The sequence below is a fragment of the Hylobates moloch genome, unplaced genomic scaffold (genome assembly GCF_009828535.3).
Source record: "Hylobates moloch isolate HMO894 unplaced genomic scaffold, HMol_V3 SCAFFOLD_16, whole genome shotgun sequence".
In the NCBI taxonomy this organism is placed as follows: domain Eukaryota; kingdom Metazoa; phylum Chordata; class Mammalia; order Primates; family Hylobatidae; genus Hylobates; species Hylobates moloch.
Window position 1 is genome coordinate 36,498,243 of NW_026652291.1, and position 15,015 is coordinate 36,513,257.

Here is a 15,015-nt window from a genome sequence, read left to right on the forward strand (position 1 = left end):
TTATGAATTGGTTATTTGTATTTCATGTTTTATGATTTTTTTGTCTTTTGCCTATTTATTGAGAGTTTAGTATTTTTGTATTTTCAATTTAGACGAACTCTTTAAACCATTGGAAATAACAAATGAAAGTGCATTTTTAAAAATATCAAAGCTTTATGAGCCGATTCCTTTACTTTTTTATTTTATTTATTTATTTTTTTAGAGAGGGTTTCGCTTTGTTGCCCAGGATGGAGTCACAGCTCACTGCAGCCTCTGCCTTGGCTCAAGCAATCCTCCCACTTAAGCCTGAGTAGCTGGGACTACAGGCACTACCATGCCTGTTTAATTTTGTATTTTTGTAGAGATGGGGTTTTGTCATGTTGCCCAGGCTGGTCTTGAATGCCTGGGTTCAAGCAATCCACCTGTCTTGGCCTCCCAAAGTGTTGGCAGTACAGTCTTAAGCCACTGTGCCAGGTCTATGAGTTGATTCTTAATGAGTAGTACTACCTCCCCACAATGTGGACTGCAAAATGCTGGCTGGCTGTTATGCTTGGTAGCAAAAGGGGTTGCATGCTGCTACAGCTCTCTGTTTCTCTCCAACCCAAGCGTTTGGATGTGGGACTGTGCCCCCCTGGTGTCTGGGGCTCTGGGAGGGGCATTTTTACTTCCCTGCTTGCAAGAAGGGTTACATCCTATTCCATGTCCAAAGTGAACACTTCTTCCTTTGCTCAGCATCCCATGCAGACTCAGGAGGTTACCTGCTCCCCTGGGAGGTGGCTGTGGCCAAGCACCACTCCATGGACTACACCCTGCTGGTCTTGGAGCAGCATACAGTTTTGCTCTCACTTTTGGGAAAGGGGCTAAGATGTTAGAGTATACGGTCCTTAATGGAAATCCACTCTTGTTTCAGGGGTTTGTGGGATGCAAGTCCTAGTAGGGTCAGGACTCCCTAGAAATTGATCCTTCTCATGGTTCTATTGGGTCTCCCCTAAAATTAATGTTGCAGGTAGGAAAAAAAAAAGATATTCTTTGGGTACCTTACTCTTAACTGAGCGTGTCTTACCATGGGCCAGATTACTATCTCCTGGTCTGGAAGCAGGTGATGAGGGGGTGTGGAATCTACATTTGAGTATCACTTGTTCAACCACAAGACCATAAATTGCTCCATGTATTGGGCTCCTTAAAATAGGGCTTATTTATGTTGTATTCCCTGCCATTAGGCCTGGTACAGAAAAAAAGAAAATCTACTTCATAGAACTTGTAGATTCTAAAACTCTAAAAGGTGCTGCTTAGACTAAATGTATTGGGTTATCTCTTAGCTGTGATCTTGAAGCTATTGCTTGATTTTTTTAAAAAAACATCTGTTTTAATACCCAAACTAATGGCATGTGAGGTTGAGTCAGTGGATAGTTCAAGATGGCAATTTACAAAACTTTAAGTTTGTGACTTTCTCTTGATTCCACTGTTTTTCCACGTGTGGGTGGCTATTTTGAGAGCTGTGATTGCCCAGAGAGCCCCAGCTCACAGAATTGCCAGAACATTTGTGATTGCTTAGAAATCCTTCCCTCTTCTTCATCAGGCTGGGAACACAGATCAGGATTTCAAATGCCCCCTTCTCTGTGGCCTTCCTTGATGTACCCACTGTCTCCAACTAGGATTGATTACACCCTTTTTTTGTGCCCCAAATAGACTTCTCTTCCAGCACCTGTCACAGTTTATTGCATTAACTTTAAGAAACATCCAGGCCAGGCATGGTAGCTCATGCCTGTAATTCCAGCACTTTGGGAGGATCGTTTGAACCCAGGAGTTTGAGACCAGCCTGGGCAATATTGTAAGACCCTGTCTCTACAAAAAATGAAAAAATTAGCCGGGTGTGGTGGCCTATCTGTAGTCCCAGCTACCCAGGAAGCTGAGATGGGAGGATCACTTGAGCCCAGGATTTGGAGGCTGCAAGTGAGCCATGATTGCACCGCTGCACGCTAGCTTGGGTGACAGAGCGAAAACCCTGTCTCAAAAACAAGCAAAAATCCTGTTTCCCTGTAGAAGTAGAGCTCTGGAGTCTTTGATTCCTAGTGTGGGGTGCTGTGGGTGCTGAGGGAGTGTTAATTCTGTCCCCGCTGAGGCCCTTTCTGATGCGTGCTGCTGCTGTTTCTGTAGAAATTGTGGATGGGAATGTGAAGATGACCCTGGGCATGATCTGGACCATCATCCTGCGCTTTGCCATCCAGGACATCTCTGTGGAAGGTGGGTTTCCGCTTTGTTCCATCCTGTCGTCACTGCCTCGTCTCCCTCCCTGGGCTTAGCCTGGAGAACTCCCGCACCCAGGGCAATGGACGTTGATCAGGGGCCCTGTCCTGGGCTTCTTGCTCATTTATTGGGCATCAGCCGTCTCTTCCAGTCAATGTGGAAAAAAGAACTATTTGCCATTCTGATTCTCATAGGCGTGTTGGCCCCAGGGAAACTCCCCACTTTGGGAAAGCCCAAGGCTGCCATGGGGAAGTATATTGGAAAACCCACCTGGCTCTTGGGTTGTTAATCTGAAAGGGTGGGGAAATAGCGGCTGGGAGGAAGTGCCAGGAGGGGCGCTAACGCCGTCCCCCACTTTGCTCCCCTAGCACCCTCTAGTGGCCACTTCACAGATCTGCAAGGGCCGCCATGGTCTGGAGAAGTGATCTATTCACTTGATTCCACACTCGGGCAGTTTTTGAGCTTTATGTCTGCTATACCTTATTTATCTTGCATAATAATATTTGTGTATTGCTGTGCATGTGATAAAACACACATACTGAAACAAACTTTTACAAGATGAGATGGAGATAATATTTTAAAAATATTTGTTTTAATGGCATAGATATCATAAACGTTTTTAATCAAAGGAATTTCTTAATGAAAACAACGTGGATTCAATTCAATTGCTTTGTGATGGAGAACTTGGTGTGACACTCTGTGATACAGCAATGCGGAGGTCCAAGTTCGATTTATGGGTACTTGGTATTTAGGGTTGAAGTGATTGGAAGAGGGTGATAGTAGTCACCTGGGGTGCGGTTCTTGTTAATGATAGTGGATGTAAATCCATTTCTCAAATAGCCTTCTTGATGATGTTGATTCTTTCGGGTGGACTTCTTGTCAGCTCTGAAGTCATCATTGTGTTACTCTTGTGATTTAGCTGACGAAGAGCTTAAGCTAAGTAGAAGCATTAGCTTTTCCAGTTTTTAAATTGTCTGCTTTTGCTTAGGTGGTTATGGTCTTTGTAGGAACCCTTGGATGTCATTTTAAAGTCCATTCTGTGTGTTGAAAATAAATGAGATCATTTATGAACACAGTCCACTGAGTACCTTAACCTCCAATTCACAGGCACGAACACAGGGGTATATTAGTCCGTTTTCACGCTGCTGGTAAGGACATACCCGAGACTGGGTAATTTATAAATAAAAGGAGGTTTAATGGACTCACAGTTCCACATGGCTAGGGAGGCCTCACAGTCATTGCAGAAGAGCAAGGGAGAGCAAAGGGACCTCTTACATGGCAGCAGGCAGAGAATGAGAGTCAAGTGAAAGGGGTTTCCCCTTGGAAAACCATCAGATCTCGTGAGACTTATTCACTACCACGAGAACAGTATGAGGGAAACCACGCCCACAACTCAATCATCTCCCACCAGCTCTCTCCCACAACACGTGGGAATTATGGGAGCTACAATTCAAGATGAGATTTGGGCGGGGACACAGCCAAAGCCTAGCAGGGGGGTAGTGTGGTTTGCAGTCTTTCTTCTGTGCTGGGAGCTCCGGGAGCCCCCTCAGTTGCCTGCCTAACCTCATAGACACGTGGCTGCTTCACACACAGAGGGCAGCAGTATTGATCCCTGCAGTAAATGTAAGGGAACCTTATTTTTTAGATAAAAACAAAATTTGTCTAGGAGTCCTAATGCTTTCTTCTCACTTAGCTGTGTGTACTCCTCAGGCTGTGAGATCCCCTGTCTGGAGTCCCCTGGATGTGTAGATTTCCCAGATCAATCAAACCTTCCTCCCCAACCTGATAGAGGTTGCCGACTTATTTTGTATCATTACCATTTCTTTGAATAAAAGAGAGTAGGGGGAGATAGTTCTTGAAGTTTGAAAAGCTGTTGTCTCAAAATTTACATGTGTAATACGACTAGCTCTGAAAAGCTTCCCAGCTTGCTTTTTCTGTTTCTCAAATAACTTCTCAAACTTTGTCAAGGGAATAGACTTGACGGCCAGGGCTCCTCCTTCAGTAGCTGCAGGGTTGGCATCAAGGGGTCACAGTGGGGCCTCCTGTGGGCCGGCATCCCTCCCTCCACCGAGTCAGCCCTCTGACCTCGCTGCCCGTCCCCTTCCCCACAGAGACTTCAGCCAAGGAAGGGCTGCTCCTGTGGTGTCAGAGAAAGACAGCTCCTTACAAAAACGTCAACATCCAGAACTTCCATATAAGGTGAGTGCTGGGGGCTGAGGGGCTCTCGCAGAACCAGGCTGCCTCCCCCGGGAGCTCCCAGACCCCCTTGGCTGGGTCAGTCTCAGCTTTAGAACAAAGTGGAGACCGTTGGGGGAAGAAGCTTTCCTTGGGAAGGGGATGTTGCCATCCCTCTGAATCCCCGTCTCTCTCCCTGCAGTGTCTTAGACGGGGCTGCTGCCTAATATAACTTTGGTTGATGCTTTTGCTACTGGGAACACCCCCAAGGAAATTGTCCAGGAAGTCCCAGCCCAGGGCTCTGAAACATCAGACTAGGGTCATAGGCCTTGGTTGGGGGTAGGGCTGGATATGGTGGGTTTATCTCAACTTGCCAACCCCCCCACAAAATCTTGACCCTAGTGCCTGGGATTTGTGGCAGGAAGAAATGTCCCTTCCCGTCCTGTCTTCTAACTCCTGCCCCGGAAAGCCCTATGTGTTCATCTCTCTGGAGTCCAGGAGGCCCCTGCTTTGCCCTGGTTGCCCATTTGTTCAGCCTCATTTACCAGCCTGCCCCTTCTTTTCCCCGGGCAGCTGGAAGGACGGCCTCGGCTTCTGTGCCTTGATCCACCGACACCGGCCCGAGCTGATTGACTACGGGAAGCTGCGGAAGGTATGTGTGCCCACCTGACCACCCGTTTTGGGTCCCTGGCAGGTGGGGTGGGAAAAGAGCAGAACTAGGACCCTTGTTGTGACAGTCCATGGTCCAACTTGAGCAGTGTTGGCCTCTTAGAATAGTCAGACAGAGCCCCAACTGAAAGTGAAGAGAAAACACCTTCCCTGTTAGGGCAAGTTCATTACCCTTGTGCGTGGTGTGTGTGTACTTGCACACATACACAGCTCACCAGGAAAATATCACAGCTGTGACAGCAGCTTTGTCAGAGGGATGGAATGATACATGGTGTTTCTCCCTTCTGTTTTTCTGGGATTTGTAAAGAGGAGACACTATTTTCATAATCAAAAACATCGCATATTCTAAGAGATGGTTAATCCCCGCCTTGTCCTTTGACCTACTGTGCAGTCCTGGGCTGCTTATCCCACCCATGGATTTGGTTTCCTTTACTGCTCAAGTTTGGCTGGGGGAATTTCTTTTGGTTTCATTCCTGCCTTCAGCATGAAGCTGCAGTGATTTTTCTTGAGTGGGTGTGTGGAGTGGGGACAGATGCGGGAGTGGGAGCTGTGTATCTAGCCTCATGGTGGTTCTCAGTGTCTGAGCTGGTTGGACGACACTGCCCTGGACCTTGCAGAAGCCTGTCCTGGACCCTCTGACCACACTCTCCAGGTTCCCTCCTGGACCCTCTGACCACACTCTCCAGGTTCCCTCCTGGACCCTCTGACCATACTCTCCAGGTTCCCTCTTGGTCCATCTTGGTGCCAAGAGGCCACATGGCATGGCCATCCAGGGAAAGACCCTTCCCACACCCCGAATTGGTGACCTGGAGTTGGGGTTGGAATGTCGCCTATCTGTGCTGAGATCTCTTGGCAAGGGAGGCTTCAAGGAGCGGCTGGACTTGTGTGTCTCTACTTCACCTTGACGCTGGAGAACACAGTGTTCAGTGTAGCTCTTGCCTTGCCTGGGCCTCCAGGAAGGGCGTCTTGCTTCTCAGTGGCCAGGAGAGGTTTAATATTGCTGGGGCAGGAGCTGCTGTGCAACCCATGGTGGTGGCAGGCCCTTTGTTTCGGGCGGGTGGATAGCAAGCTGCCAAAAAGGATCTCGAAGGAGGAAAGGAGCAGATTCCTACACACTTCCCTGCACCGTGCCCCGCCCCACCCCCACCCCACACGCACTGTCCCGTCACCTGAAGCTTGAGGCTAAGGCCTCTGCCCACTGGAAGGGCCCATCTGCTGAAGGAGAGGAGCCACAGCAGGGGCCAGCCCTTCCCCAGCTAACCTCCTGGGGGAAGAGGATCTTTGGCCCACCTCCTCAGCTGCTTTGCAAGGAAAAAATAAAAAGAAAACCTTCCTGTCCTGCTGGAAAGTTGTGTGGCCAAATCAAATGCGGCCAAGGGGGAATATCCTAGAGGTGGCAGTTTTTTCTTTTGAAGGCAGCGTCACCACTTCCTATTCAGCTGATGGGCTTTGGTGACAGGTGTGCACGTATCTCTGTCCCTGCTTGGGTATACTGGGGCGTCAGTGGCCAGTTCATCCACAGCTGTTGGACATCCCCACTAAAGGGGTCTGTGCTGACCGCGGCTCTAGAACCCCCTCCCTTATTCTGAAGGATTTGGAAGCATCAGCCATTTAGGAGGTGAAAGTCCAGGGGTTCTTTCTGATACCCAGTTAGCGCCCTCCCACACACTGTCCCTCTCTGTCTTTTTATTTATCTCTGCCAGTTTCTCCCTGTTTTGCTGTCTCTGCCTCCCCTTCTGTGTTTTTTTTTGAGACAGAGTTTCACTATTGTTGCCCAGGCTGGAGTGCAATGGCGTGATCTCCACTCACTGCAACCTCCGCCTCCTGGGTTCAGGCAATTCTCCTGCCTCAGCCTCCTCAGTAGCTGGGATTACAGGCGCATGCCAGCACGCCTGGCTAATTTTTGTAATTTTAGTGGAGAAGGGATTTCACCATGTTGGTCAGGCTGGTCTTGAACTCCTGACTTCAGGTGATCCACCCGCCTCAGCCTCCCAAAGTGCTGGGATTACAGGCCCGCCCCACCCTGCTCATCTGTTTTTTTTTTTTTTTTTTGAGACAGAGTCTTGCTCTGTCGCCCAGGCTGGAGTGCAGTGGCATGATCTTGGCTCACTACAACCTCTGCCTCCCAGATTCAAGCGATTCTCCTGCCTCAGCCTCCTGAGTAGCTGGGATTATAGGCACCCAGGCTAATTTTTGTATTTTTAATAGAGACAGGATTTCACCATGTTGGCCAGTCTGGTCTTGAACTCCTGATCTCGGGTGATTTGCCCACCTCGGCCTCCCAAAGTGCTGGGATTACAGGCATGAGCCACCGCACCCAGCCCACTTCTGTTTTTTAATTGTAATTTTTTTGTAGAGATGAAGTCTCACTATATTGCCCAGGCTGGTCTCGAACTTCTGGCCTCAATGTGACCCTCCTGCCTCAGCCTCCCAAGTAGCTGGGATTACAGGCACAGCCACCACACCTGGCTTCCACTCTTTTTAATTCAGTATCATCATCAGTAAAATCCAGCCCAAATCCTAGCACACACCTGAGCCCAGTGAACCAGGAACACCCTTCCAGAGAACAAGGAGGTTGTGAGACCAACTGGTGCCGAGGAATAGGGACAGAGGGCTGAGGGGCTCCGACTGGGAAGCTCTTCCTTCCTGCAGCAGCCATGGGTGGACATGGGGCCTGGGGTCCCTGGGACTCACGTGGGGTGGGTGTGTGTGCACCTGGACCTGAGCACTGGCAGCTGCTGCTCAAGGCCCTGGATGGGAATGACCTTGACTACTTGGCAGTGTTCACCCTCCTGGCTGCTGTTGGAGACTTTCCCAGAGGAACCCCACCTTCTCTGTTTAGAGCAATTTCCTCCTGAAAACATCCCAGATGATATATTTATCTTTTTGTTACCGTATACTTCTCCCTTTAGCAAACAGGGAAACTGAGTCCTGGGCCAACACAACCAGCTTGCTTTAGGTTAGTCTGGGGAACCAAGAATAGAGGAGAAGGGCCCAGCCAGAAACTCTTCCACTAAGATTTTTTACCCTCTGCATTAAAAACTTATAAAATAACTGTGGTAAAATATATAAAACAAAATTTACCACTTTAACCATTTTTAAATACACTTACTGTTCAGGGGTATTGTGTACACTCACATTATTGTACAACTATTCCTGCCATCCATCTCCAGAACTGTTTTCTTGCAAAACTGAAAGTCTGTACCCATTAAACGGTAATTCCCCATTCTTTCCTGCCCCCGCCCCCGCCCGGCCTCTGGCTGCTACCATTCTGCTTTCTGTCTGGGAACCTCATAACAGTGAAGCCATATAGTATTTGCCTTTTTTTTTTTTTTTTTTTTTTTTGAGACAAGGTCTTGCTCTGTCGCCCAGGCTGGAGTGCAGCAGTGCGATCTTGGCTCACTGCAACCTCTGCCTCCCGGGTTCAAGTAATTCTCCTGCCTCAGCCTCCTGAGTAGCTGGGATGTGCCACCACACCCAGCTAATTTTTGTATTTTTAGCAGACACGGGGTGTCACCATGTTGGCCAGGCTAGTCACGAGCTCCTGACCTCAAACAATCCACCCACCTCGGCCTCTCAAAGTACTGGGATTACACACGTGAGCCACCGCACCTGGCCTGTGTCCTTTTGTGTCTGGCTTATTTCACTTAGCATAACATTCTCAGAGTTCATCCATGTTGCAGCATGTGTCAGAATTTCCTTCCTTGTTGAGGCTGAATAATATTCCATCGTACGTGTCACCACGTTCTGCTCATCTGTTCATCCATCAATGGGTACTTGAGTTGCTTCTACCTCTTGGCTACTGTGAATAATGCTGCTGTGAACAATGGAGGTATAAAGATCTCTTTGAGAACCTGCTTTCAATTCTTTTGAGTATCTCCCCACAAGTGGAATTGTGGGACCATGTAATCCCATGTTGAATTTTTTGAGGAACCACCATCCTGTTCTCACAGCATTTGACATTCCACCTACGTTTATGTTGCATTCATCGCACAAGGATTACAGCTTCTCAACATCCTTGCCAATCCCTGCTAAGTGTTCTTGAGAAGGTAGCAGAAGCCAGAATAGTCCAAAGCTGTGGCTATTTAAAGGAGCCCCCAAATTTCATGGAATGTGAGCACCAGAGAGGCTCCTGCTCCGAATCTTGACTAGTCTGGAGTTTAAAGCTCCCTACTCCAACTCTTGAGTTATGGATGGAGAAGCTGAGGTCAGGTTACCTACCCACAAGCGCCACAGGTTGGAGGCAGAGCTGAAACCAGAAGCCAGGATGGATGGTGACTAGGCCAGTGCCCTGCCTGTAGCACGCATTTCTTAGGAACTCCTTCCTACCCCGGACTCAGGCTGCAGACCACTTCGCCCCATTTCCCTGACAATCTGAAGCTTGAAGGGGGAAAGAGAATGCTTTAAACCTCCAACCAGTGAGCCTCAGTGGTGAGACCAGCCTTCCGCATCTGGAGCTGTCCCCTGAGGATGGAGCTGGGGCTGGGAGAAAGTCGCTCTGCTCCCCAGTTTGGGTGGCCACCCAATTGGGAGTAGTCAGTGACTTGTTGTGGCTCTCACTTTATCATCCCTTCCTCCTTTTCTCCCTCTAGGATGATCCACTCACAAATCTGAATACGGCTTTTGACGTGGCAGAGAAGTACCTGGACATCCCCAAGATGCTGGATGCCGAAGGTGAAAGGCGCTTTTCTTCTGTGTCTCTTGCCCATCCCCCACCTGCCACTCAGTGGTTAAGAAGGGGTGGACCCCAGCAGTCCGGGCCTGGACGGGAGGAGGCCTGGTCTTCTGGGACCGCATTTGAGGAGCATGGGGATCACAGCCTTTTGGGGATTCTTCCATCGTTCCCTGAGCTTTGGAGAGAGAGGTGTTAGTTGATTCTGCAAAGGGCTTAGGGGCTGTTCTTGCATCGATTGCCTGAGGATGGTTCTTGTCTTTGCCTTGGAGTCAGGATAGCGAGTGCTGGGGTGTGGGGAAATGTGCCCTTGTTGTCCGACACAGTTTGGGATGGGAAGTTTCCCTTGCTGAGAGGTGCACTGTCCTAACCCTCTGAGCCCTGGGTGGTCTCTGGACAGCTGAGCTTAGCATCTCCTCTATGCCCCAGCTCTGACTGGGGCTGGCTGGGCATGGTGTTTGCTCTCATCTGTAACCCTGGCTTCCTTCTAGCATCTTCTGAGGAGGGTGCTAGAGAACTATGGCTTGGACTTTCTCAGTGGTGGAAGTGTCCAGTTGTGACCTTGCTGGGCAGATCCCAGCCAGAGGCAGTGGCTCCATGTTGGGTAGGGAAGGAAGGAGGGGGCCCAAGTTGAGTGTTGACTTTTCTGTTCCTCACCAAGGCCTTGGTGTCCCAGATGCTGCTAGCCAGGATGCCTGGATGGGGACAGGTTCAGGGTTTGACACTAGAACATCCTTACCAAAGATTGGGCCTGGAGCTGGAAACCCAGCTCTTCCTGGCTGCTGACCCTGTCGTTGCCCCTCTCCCCGTGTAGAGCATCTCGGATGGGGTGAGCAGGGGCTGTGGGGGGAAGGGAAGCATCTGGGAGCATAGGGGTCTGTGGGCTCATGAAGCCAGGGCTGGCAGCTCCAGGCTGGGGTCAGGCTGGGTCTTCTTGTCCCACCTCTGCACTTGCCCCTTGGGCGGAGCCTGACTCACCACGGCCACTTCCCTGTGTGCTCTCCTTGGCCCCAACTGCTCGGCGCTGAGGGGCTAGAAAGGGGTTATGGAGACAGGAAAAGACCATGGTGGGGTCCAGACTGCACCCTGCCCCTCTGCCCCACCAGTGGCTTTTTTTTTTTTTTTTGAGACGGGGTCTCCACATGTCATGCAGGCTGGAGTGCTGTGGTGCAATCTCAGCTCACTGCAACCTCTGCCTCCTGGGTTCAAGTGATTCTCCTGCCTCAGCCTCCCGAGTAGCTGGGATTACAGGCACCTGCCACCGGCTAATGTTTATATTTTTAGTAGAGATGGGGTTTCACCAAGTTGGCAAGGCTGGTCGCGAACTCCTGGCCTCAAGTGATCCACCTGCCTTGGCCTCCCAAAGCCACCAGCAGCTTTTAAAATTTCAGAATGTCATGAGGAAAATTTTCAAACACATAAAAACCCAGGCAAAAGCAGAAAGAATAGCATGATGACCTTTCCTATTTCCATCATCCAGATAGAATGGCTACTGAGGTCTTGCCACACTTTGTGTTTTTCTCGTTTTCTTTGTTGAAGTATCTTAAAGCAATTCTGAGATATCACATCATTTTACCACTGCATACTTCTGAATACATGCCTTAAAAATAGAGTTATTTTCTTAGGCAATGATAAAGTTTTCACATTTAGCAAATTGATAATTCCATTTGATACCCAGTTCATAATGAAATTTCCCTAATTATCTATGACATTTCTTTGAGGGTTGGTTTGTTTTAATCAGAATCCAAACAAGGTCCATACTGGCATTCGGTTGTGTTTCTGACAGCTTTTCCCATCTCTAGTACTTCTCTCCTCCCTTTGACCCCTTTTATTCCTGCCATTGAACTTGCTGCAGAAACAGGGCCGCTGTCCTGTAGCAAGTTCCTTATCCTGGGTTTGTCCACCTCCTTTGGGGCTTCACTTCACGTGTTCCTCTACTTACATTCCCATAAGCGCAAGTTGACGCCAGAGGCTGGTTAGATTCAGGCTCCACATTTTGGCAAGAAGACTTGGTGGTGCTGTGAGCTTCTTTCTGCATCACATCGGGGGTGTATGGTGTTCTTGGAACCAGCTGGCTTTAACTCCAGATTTTTCTTGACAGACATCGTTGGAACTGCCCGACCGGATGAGAAAGCCATCATGACTTACGTGTCTAGCTTCTACCACGCCTTCTCTGGAGCCCAGAAGGTACCCGGGGCCCCCTGCTCCTTCCATGCCCAGCACACCTCCTGCTAGACCCCAAACCATGTCCTCCTGCCCGCCTCCACCTCTCCTGGTGACAGGTATCTGGATGGTCTGCTCTCGGACAGAGGCAACCCCTGGTTCTGAAGTGGCGTGTTGTTCTTACCTGGCTCCTGTCCCACCCCACACCTCTCTCTCTCATCTTCTACTGTTAACAAGAAAATTGGGCAGCAGCTCACTTTCTGGGACCCAGATGACTGGCTTAAGTGGGAAGGGCTGTGTGCATGAGGCAGCCGGGGTGGTTCTGGAAGGCTACTGGAAGGTGAACAGGAGCAGCCCTTCCATGCCCACGTCTCTTGAAGCCACTGGCTCGACAGAGCAGCTGGAGTTCCCTTAGAAGGGCAATGCTGGGAGACACCTCCAGTCTTCACTTACCCACTTGGCAAAGGCATCATAAAGCCCCACCTTTGTCCTGCTCATGGGCATGACTTAGCAGATCTGTCCTCAGCCCCTTTGGGCTCTAGTGCCTTCTCCTGTATCCTGCCTGGGACTCCCATGCGGCCATGCTGCACTCTGTGTTCTCAGACATAAGCAGAACCTCTGGGAGGAAGGGAGAGGGGGTGGGCAGCTGCGAGCCCCTTCAAGTGTCCTGGCCCAGTTTTGCTCCAGGAGGCCTGAGGTTGAAGTTCAGTGTGCAGGTTCTGCACCACACAGGGGTACCATGACTAAAGGGCACTGTTCATGCTGCGGACATGGAAGATTTGAACATTTTCATCACCAGGCTTAGGCAGCATATACCCCTCCCCAGACCTCCCTGGTAGCAGGACCCCAGAAGAAACACAACATCACCATGACCACAGAACCTTCACGTCTCATGCCAATCTCCCGCCCTCCACATGGCATCTGAGTGACCGTCTTAAAATGCATGATGAGGCCAGGCCCGGTGGCTCACGCCTGTAATCCCAGCACTTTGGGAGGCCGAGGCAAGGTGGATCACTTGAGGCCAGCCTGGCCAACAAGGTGAAACCCAGTCTCAAAATACAAAAATTAGCCAGGTGTGGTGGTGCGCACCTGTAATCCCAGCTACTCAGGAGGCTGAGGCCGGAGAACTGCTTGAACCTGAAGGGCAGAGGTTGCAATGAGCCAAGATTGTGCCACTGCACTCCAGCCTGGGTGACAGAGACTCTGTCTCAAAAAAACAAAACAAAACAAAACAAAAACACACAAAACAAAAAAATGCATGATGGGAGCCCCTGCCCTCTCCCACCTCTCCTGTGCCATCCCTGCCTCAGACTCTGCTCACCTCCCACCCACTCCCTCCCCTGCTGTCTCATTTTTTCTCTTTCTGCTCATTCTCTCCTTTTCTGTCTGTCGGTCTGTCTTGTGTCCTCTTTCCATCCACCATGGCTGTTTGGGTTTATTCTGTGCTGCTGCTGCTGCCTACTTTCTCCTCTCAACCTCTTCTCCTTCTCTGTGCAGATGTGTAGGCACGCTAAGGCCGGATGGGAAGGCCGTGTGACCTAATGTTTCATGTCACGGCCACGCCTTCTCGGGTGCGCAGAAGGTGAGCTCTCCCTCGGCCTCCTCCACTCTCCCCTCTTGCCCATCTCTTCCGTCCTCCCTGGACACTCCAGCAGCAGGCCCTGGGATGGAAGGAGGGACTAGAGAAGCCCCTCCTTCTCCTGCAGGGGGACAGGACTCTGAACTTTGGCCAGGACACTTGAAGATGCCAGAGAACCCCAGCCTCTGAATGACCTCCTGTGTCTCTGTCCCTATGCCCTGGGCATAGTGGATACCACAAGCGAGAAAGAAGTTTGTGGTCTCAGCTTCTCCCCTGCACCCCGCATCAAAAGCCCTTATCCCAGGCAGCACGGCTCTTCGCAGTGCTTTCTATTTCCTTAAACATCCAGGACCTCTTCCCTCTCTCTCTCCCTCCTTCCTGCTTGAGCAAGGCCATCCTCGCAAATTTAGCCAGCAGCCAGAGCAGGGAGAAGTCTTCCTGCCTTCTCCAGGGAGTCCAGACGAGAGCCCTGCCTGATGCTTCTCCACCAGGCTGCCATGGACAGTTGTGCAGGTTGCAGACTACCCACAAGTGCCATGTGTGTGCAGTGGACAATGGAGATTTGAATATTGATTACTGAAGTGACCCTGCAGATGGTGGTGAAAATGTCTTCTAACAAAATCAGTAGGACATTTTCCCAGTAGAAGTGCCCTTGGGGAAGAGGAAAAAAATGATCCAGAGACACCATATGGGCTGGCAGCAGCCCTGTTCCCTGCCTGGTTGGGCGCCCAAGACCCTCCGGAACTTCCTTCCAGGGCTCACTGGTGCGGGCCAGAGACAGGACAGCAGCCCTGTCTGGAGGCTCTTTCTCATAGGTGTCCCCCCAGCCTGCCCAGCCCCTCTCAGCCCCTCCTCTGGCCTTCCTTCTGCTTCCTCTTTGTCCTTCCCACCTCTCCTGCTGCTGTTCCTGTGCACCTCCCTTGGCCCTTCGCGGCCAGGGTATGCAGCTTCTCTCCCTTGCCTTGGTTGGTCTCCTGGCCCAATAGCCACGGGTGTGCACCTGCCCGTGTCCATGATCAGGCTGAGCTCTCTGCTATGGTCTTTTCCCCTCTTCCCAAAGCTCCTTCCTCCTCTTCCAGTCTCTCCCTTTCTCCTTCAGGGGTCTGTCCTGGGCTTCATGCCCATTCATGCTGGCCTTCCCTGTCTCTGAAGCCTTCTCTGTGTCCTGGCTGGTGACAAAGCTTGGAAGGCAGTGTGAGATGCCTGTGGGTGTAGTGGGTATGAAGTGTGTGTGTGTGGTGTGTATGGGTATGGGGGGTTCTGAGGAGTGTGTGGTTTGAGGTATGTGTGGTGTGGGGGATGTGGTGGGTGAGATATGGGGTGTGTGTGAGGTGTGTGTGTATGGTATGGATGTGGTGGGTGTGAGGTGTGTATGGGGGGTGTGGAGTGTGGTGTGTGAGGTGTGTATGGGGGGTGGAGTGTGGTGTGTAAGGTGTGTGTCTGGGGGGTGTGGGGAATGTGGTGTGGAAGGGTGTAGTGTGTGAGGTGTGTGTGTGTGAGGGGTGTATAGGGTGTGGGGACTGTGGTGTGT

General features: G+C 50.6%; 1 protein-coding gene across 4 annotated transcripts in view; it reads left to right on the top strand.

The window, feature by feature from the left end:
• The window catches only part of ACTN1 (actinin alpha 1), a 105,501-nt gene that overhangs the window by 65,135 nt on the left and 25,351 nt on the right, over positions 1–15,015 (top strand). For all 4 annotated transcript variants that reach the window (XM_032134793.3, XM_032134794.2, XM_032134796.2 and 1 more), the window contains exons 4-8: positions 2,137–2,223; positions 4,338–4,425; positions 4,975–5,053; positions 9,663–9,744; positions 11,844–11,929. In XM_032134793.3, coding sequence (XP_031990684.1) covers positions 2,137–2,223; positions 4,338–4,425; positions 4,975–5,053; positions 9,663–9,744; positions 11,844–11,929 — 422 coding nt within the window. The remainder of the gene's footprint in view (positions 1–2,136; positions 2,224–4,337; positions 4,426–4,974; positions 5,054–9,662; positions 9,745–11,843; positions 11,930–15,015) is intronic.